This window comes from Oxyura jamaicensis, chromosome Z, assembly GCF_011077185.1.
Source record: "Oxyura jamaicensis isolate SHBP4307 breed ruddy duck chromosome Z, BPBGC_Ojam_1.0, whole genome shotgun sequence".
In the NCBI taxonomy this organism is placed as follows: Eukaryota; Metazoa; Chordata; class Aves; order Anseriformes; family Anatidae; genus Oxyura; species Oxyura jamaicensis.
This window is the reverse complement of record NC_048926.1, coordinates 34,121,470-34,128,880: the sequence shown is the minus strand read 5'-3', so window position 1 is coordinate 34,128,880 and position 7,411 is coordinate 34,121,470. Positions and strand designations below refer to the sequence as shown.

The window sequence follows — 7,411 nt, the reverse complement described above, 5'->3', positions numbered from 1 at the left end:
CCTCACTGATTTTTTTAAAAAGCCCAGACCTTGAAAATGCCACAAATGTTGTTTTTAATGACAAAAATGGGCCCCCCCCGTTATTATTATTATTATTTTTCTAGCTAGCATCAGAGACATTTTTGTTTGTTTGTTTGTTTGTCTATCATTTGATATGAAATGCATCTGAGTCCATAAAATCATTTGATGGTATTTGACTCAATCAGTGCAGCGCTTAGGCTGTGTTCCCGTTGCTACAAGAACCGCCATTTTGTTTGTCAAGTGCCAGGAGAGGAGAAAAAAAAAAGGCAGACAATGTGCTTGATGCCAATAATGGTTGCCAGTGGCACCGAGGTTGGCATCAGACCCTCTTTGTCTAGTTGCTGAATGCCTTTGATTCGTTGGTTGGCATCCGCATTGCAGTGGGCACATTGGAAAGTTTGTGACAATCAGTGAATGAAAGCTGCAGTACTTGTTTGCTGCAACAGAACCCAGATAATATAAATCCCTTCTTCTGATAGATGTTTTGCTTAGTCTTACAATGGCTGATTAAAAAAATAAATAAAAAATATCCATTGCTCTTTTGCTAAAACATAAAATATCTCATCGCAACGTGTCTCATCTGCAGAATTCCTAATCCTCATGTTGTCTCTGCTGTTTTTCTTTCTTACAGCATAAATAAAATTCAAAGATGATGTTAGGTATTTTAGAAGATAGTGAATGAAGCATAATAGACCTTGAGAAATATTTTGGGAGCTTAAAGAACTGAAGCAATGGTAAATGTAAACAGTAAACATTTGTAAGTCTTTTAAATGTGTGAGCCTCTCAGAGTACATTTCTCAGATCAGTCATGTTGCTGTTTACACTCTCCTTTGTCCTTTTGCAAGACTGATATAACTGGGGGAGCCTGCATCCCCAGCTGTTAATAAAATCTGAAGTTGAGGGGAGGATCTTTTAAACTATCCAAGAAGGAGAGCAGAAAATAGATGCAGATGTCCTTCGTCTGGTACTGCTCAGGCACTCCTGATTTTTTAAAGTTCTTAAAACATCAAGATGTAGTTACAGTTCCAGATGCAGGATTTCTGCTACCAGGAACTCTGCAAAAAGGCTAAATCATTTCTGTTAGAAGTTTCCTAGATAGTTAGCATTAATATTGCTTTCCGGTTAACTGCTATTATCTTGTTAATTAATAAGAAGGATTAGCAGCCCTACCCAAAGGGCTGCACAGAAGGAAGCCTGGCCTACGTGAGTCCCCGGATCACCAGACTGTGTCCTGTCTCTCTGGGGGTCACGGGAAAAAAGGGAAAAAGGAAGGATAGGGGGGGAAAGAAAGAGGAGGAGAGGCAGGGAGCGGGCTGGCTCCCTGCAGGCAAGGTAGGGGAGAAGTTCTCCTGTGAGCATTCATCTGTCGGGCCTCTGGGAAGCACGCAGATCCCAGGAGAGAGAGGGCTGACAGCGTGCTGGCAAGGAGCATGCACCACATGGCTGCAGCCGGCTGCTGCGTCGAGCAGCCAACGCGGGCTGCGCCAGGCTTGTAACGCATGCTGTCCCGATCCTTTGGCCAGCATCTCTATAGATTGTCTCAGCCCAAGTGCAGGCATTCCTGGGCTGCACCTGCATGGATCCAAAACTGCTTCCAGCCCAGCTAAATGCTGAGGAATCAGCAATCCCTTAGCGAGCAGGTATACCACCTTCTCACTTCAGCAGTGCTAGTGAGGTGTGCACGCAGTCGTGCGTTGGGCATTGTGTCCTCCATCCAGAAGGAACTGCATCTCCTTCTAAAGAGCATTGTATCTCAAATGTGGGAGAAGGAGAGCAGACTCCTGGGGGTCGATGCCTGGATTCTGTTGCTAAACTTTTTGAGTTTAGTGAGTTTATTTTTAAAGGGAGCTCAAATTTTTAAATGTCTGTGTAGTCATTGTTATATCACACTTCAGTTTACATATAGTAAGCATAGAAAACTGAGGATAGAGTAACATGGTGATAATACTTTGCTCTTTTACAATGGTAAATAACATATTTTTACTGTTAGTTTGCTGTAAGTATAGGGAATTCCACTTAAAATTGCACCCAAAATGATGTTTTAAACAGTCTCTTCTCTGTATAATTCCTATAATGTTAATACATCTAAATGTCACAACACCCTGAAGAATTGTGGACAAGGGTTTGCATTTCTTGTGTGCATTGATGCTTCCACACACAACTAATAAATAAATAAATCAAAAAAAAAGAGGTTCTTGAAGAATCAATCATTCTGTTGAATTGCTGATTGTTCCTACTTCCATTAACTTGAATGATTTGCCTCCTTTTGAATACTTTATATGGGAACATACAATTGAACATTTAACCTGTTTTGCAGAAGAATATGTCAAGGCACAAGTAATTTGCTGGAGTTTACACAGCAAGTTGTTAGTTGCACTGGGAACAACAGGAAATAGAGATTATTACTGCCAGTACCTTATAGGTGTCTAGATGCTCTTGAAGCCTATTACTTACATGCTGAAATGGCATGCTGATCCCTTGCATTAAATCTCAATTTGGAATCAGAGAGCCAGTGCAGAAGTAGAGGCAGGAGTTTATGTTTTATTTGTTCTCATATGAGAAGAGCTTTTTGTAATTTAAGAATCTGATAGGGAATAATAAACACTTAAAAAATGTTGGATTACTTTGAACAATTCCTGTTTATCCAGGCATACAGAAAATGTTTTAAAACACTGCATGTGTCAATTTAAAAAGACACCTTTTGACTTCTTTTCTAATTTTCTACTGTAAAATGTAGGATGACAACTTTGTCAAGTATCTCAAAAGTGCTGAAAATTACAGACAGAAAAGACATTTGTCATTAAAACCTGGGGGTTATTTTCATGTGTATATGGGCATGGGGATGTTTTTCAGTTGATGATTATGAATATTTTGTATATGGAGACACAGGAAAATAAAACACTTGAAAAGCTCACGCATCAGTCAAACAGTAAAAATTAAGAATTCAAAATGTATTTATTTTTTGTTTTTAATTTTAATTTTCCTCAGAACTGTGTTGTGGGTGATATGACAAATTTATGAGAAAGAAACGGGAAATTTTAATATTTAATTACTGTTGCAATCAGGAATGAAATATATATGTTTAAAAAGGAGACTTTTGCTTATTTTTTTTTCTTACTTGATACGCCAGGAAGATCATTTTCACAGAGTTAAATGATATTAATTGTGTTTAGGACAAAGGAAGCTTACAGTTAAATAAATTCTGTGCAACTAATTGAAAATTCAGAAGTTAACATTAATTTATGAATCACATTTAGGTCAACAGCAAAAAGCAATAAAGAACAGAAAAGAAAACAGAAAATTCTTGCTTCACTGTAATTTCAGACAGAAGAACAATACTGGGAACAAAAAATGTTTCTAAACTGTAAATAAGGTAGATAATTCATAAATGAAATACTGCAAATAACAGCAGAGGATAATGTTTTAAATTTCTTATTTTTCATGTATATTGGATTTGTTGTAACTGAAAACTTTATAACGTAATTAAACATGAATACCACTGGATGTTGAATTTTAAAGTTTATTGCACCAGATTGCTGTCAAATTGACATCTTTTTCTAGCTTTCAAATCTACCCTGCTTTTTCTTCTCCTCCTCCTCCTGCTGTTAGTAGAGGAATAGTGTAGAAAGCATGAGGACTGGTGGCCCTGCCGAAGCTCTGGTCCTTGGAGCAGCATACCACAGTGCCAGGCACAATAATCCAAGAAATTTCTTTAACATTTATGTTCCAGCCTTAACTGCACAGTGATGTGTTGCTTTGCTTTAATCACTCAGGTGGGATGATTTCAGAATAAAAATGGGTAACCTAACTGAACAGGGTTGTTACTTTGATTTTGGGATGGAGTAGAGACCCCTTATCTGGAGACACTTTTCATATGTTAAGTGACAGTGACAAAGGAAGAATGCCTCTGCAATTAGCCAGTTTGTTTGACAAACATAAAATGAGATGTCATTCTTTATAGAGAGTCTTCATGTTTGACCCCTGTCTCTCATTTTCTACTTTTTATTTTATTATTATTATTATTTAACATTAGTGGAATTTCTAGAAGTGCTTCCTAAAAAACTGGCTCAAGGCTGTGAAGTCTGGATTAGAAGAGGTTTGAAAGGCTCAGGAACTAGTAAAGGAGAAGTAAATCATAGATTACTAGCTTTGTCCAAGATAAAAGAGAATTGATTTAGGTGTGTACATTGTACTATCTGGAAGCATTGAGTTGTGTGTGCGGTTGGGAACATTCTTCTTGCAAATCTGCTGATCTTCCCCCCAAAATTTTAATTTATAAAAGTATTAGTTTAATACTCTCTTATGCTCCCAAGCTCACCTTACTGAGAGTTTCTTTCCTTTTCTGAGTGTACTGTGCTTTTCCTCCACCCTCACCCCCAAATATATTTCTTTAGCTATTTCTTAGGAACCTCAGCATTAACAAGTTACTTTTGTTCTAGATTATTTTTCACAGTCAGTGGGAGACGGACACTTCAGACATGGCTTTTGTGGGGGATTCTGTCTGAAGAAGGGCTAAAAGTCTTGAGTGTGTTTATCAAACATAACATTTTGGACATTTCTAACCAACCTGACTACTAGAACTTTTGCCTGCATGCCACGTGTCACATCCTCCTTGTCCCCTGTGTCCCTTCTCATGTCACAAAAAAGTGACTTAAAACTGTACAGACACTGAAATCATTTAATGTTAGGGTCACTTTCACTACTTATGGTGTTTAAGATGTTTTATTTTTTTTCCTTCCTTCCTTCCTTCCTTCCTTCCTTCCTTCCTTCCTTCCTTCCTTCCTTCCTTCCTTTTCTTTCTCTCTCTCCTTCTTTCCTTCCTTTTCTTTCTTTCTCTCTCTCCTTCTTTCTCTCTTTCTTTCTTATATAGGAATGAAATTAAAATAAATGACTGTGGTATGGCACTGGGTAGAGAACTGTTGAAAAGCCTTGCTGAAGCTTTTGGACCATTGAGCACTATCGCTCAGAAAAAACCTTGCACATTTTCACAGTAAATATATACTCCAGAGCAAGGGAAAATTTAGGAATAAACCTAAACTAAGTGTTCCAGTGTCCTTCAGTGTTATAAAGATGCCTTCACTAAAAGCATCCCTGTGGATTTAAGGTGTCTTTTTATTACTTCCTCCCTGCAAAATACATGCAGAAATGCAACAGAATGATTCTCCCTTACTTCTTTAGAGATCAAACAGGAAAGTCAAACACAAAAGTGAACAGCTAATGAACTCTATTTGAGAAACTCATTATGACTGTTGAGAAATTACAAAAAAGATATTTTTTCTTATATTGGTTAATGCAAGTGATGTGCACAAGTAAGTATATTCTATACCACTTGCAGTTATTAGACTTCTGAGAATTGTAAACATTTAGTTCTTTAAAATATTGATTATATATTTGCCTTTTCAATCTTCAAGTTAACATTATCCTGAATTGCTACATATAATTTCAAAAAGAATACATTTATGAAAATGAAAGATAAGCATGACAGATAGCTTTAATCTAGCATTATATTTTACTCTTTAGTCAGTCATCTTGATATGTTATTCAGAAAATATTTTCTGATAAGATTACATATAATTTATACATTTTAAAATTTAAAATAGAAAAAGTGTACATATTAGAATCCAGTAATTACAGATTCCTTATCTTTAGAAATTGAAAATGAAATATTTATTGTAATTTTTTTTTGGTGAATACATTGGCCTAAAGTGACAAGCCATTTTCAGCCTTTTTGATAAAGCAAGTAACAAGGAATGCTGGATTTCCCTAGATAATTTTTTTGTTTTTTTTTTTTTTTGGAAGGGTCTTGTGTCTTGTAGATAACAAGTGTATTTAGTGTAGCATCAGTTTTCAATTTCATGATTAATGCCAATGATAATGATGCCAGATATATTGAAAGAATGTCTATAACCCTGTACTTTGATTTAAAAGTGTGAAAACATCTCCTAGTCAAGTCAACTTGTATTTTCTTATTCTGACATCTGCAGTTTCTGGACAAATTACCTTAAATTTGTTATGCTGTGTTAAAAGACATGTTTTATGAGGCCAGCCTCAGCTCCTGGCCTTAGTGTCAAGGACCCTGTTATATGATGCAACATGTCTTGTTAGGTTTAATTGACCAAAGCTGATTTGTTAAAACAATTTATTCGTTCTGTAACTCATGCCCAGGCCAAGTTGCTACCTGAATCCCTTGACCTTGAGTAGTCTGGGTGCGAACAGCTTGACCTCCCCATTGTTCAGCAGTGTTGCTGTTTCCTCTGATTCTCTGTGGTAATTGTGGACAAGAAGGTCTCAGTCCCCACTTTTCACACCAGCAGCATCCATCCAGAGCTGCCCTGTCCTCTGTTGAAAGTGGCTGGACTCTCAACATCACCACCTTTTGTCTGCTGCCAGCGATGGGGACAAAGAAGTGGCCCTCCTCTGCAGAAGAGGTGATGATTGCTAGAGGCTAGAGTGAAATTTTGTCCTCCCTCAGGTTGTGATGCAGTTCTGTTCTTTGAGGGTGCACAGGTTCACTGCATTTCTCAAGGGCAAATGCTTGTAAGTCTTCATCAGCCTTGCTTTACTTTGAGCATCATTCAAGTGGTATATATTGGAAGAAAGGCTCAGTCTGGAAAATATTTTGCAATCAGGTTGTAATGCACATGCACACTAGTTCAGTTTTTAGAAAAAAAAATGAAGGTGATCTAAATAATTTATTGTTTTGGAATGGAGAGGCATCTTGTAAGTAGCTATGATTTCTTTAGTATCAGAACCTTGTTTTCTTAAACACTAGTGTTCTATTCAAGTGCAACGATGTTCTCCAAAGCAAAGAACTTGCAGAGGACTTCACACATAATGTTTGATGCAGAGTCTAAACTTATTAAGAGGAGGCAAAGAACAATCTTTGTTTTCTGCTTTATTTTTATTTTTTATTTTTATTTTGAAACACTTTTTTTTTTTTTCTAGGGAAAACTGCTTGTACTTAGGCTTGACTCTTGGTGAGAGGGCAAGTCATCAGCACTGTATCCTGACAGGCTGCCTACCGTGAATGTCCCTGATTCTAATGTCAGCTCCTTGATTTAGGCTTTGTGCTCTCTGTAATTGCCTACAATTTGATTGTTAGGACAGTTTAGTTTTTTGAGATGGGTATTACATCTAATCATCTGCTGCACTGTGCTGCAGTTTTGGGAAGCATTGCCTTTGGAAATCAGTGACTGGATCTGTTTGAAAAACTGATGGCATGATACAGCCTTGGTGATTTAGGAAAGCTCATATGATAGTACTGGTACCATTATAAAACAGAGGTAAATTTGTAAGCCAGTACTCATCAGATAATTGGCATGTTCTTAATTTAAGGCCTTAGCCTGAAAACTTTTCTCACTTTAGTAAATTTATTCAAGCAAATCTACTT

The 7,411-nt window shown here is 37.0% G+C and overlaps 1 protein-coding gene across 1 annotated transcript in view; it reads left to right on the top strand.

Moving 5' to 3' along the window:
* Positions 1-6,061, top strand: part of LOC118156104 (nuclear factor 1 B-type) — a 16,893-nt gene extending 10,832 nt beyond the window's left edge. Inside the window, exon 3 of the mRNA XM_035309892.1 lies at positions 6,006-6,061. Within this exon, the coding sequence (XP_035165783.1) occupies positions 6,006-6,061 (56 nt within the window). The remainder of the gene's footprint in view (positions 1-6,005) is intronic.
* Positions 6,062-7,411: the final 1,350 nt, after the last annotated feature.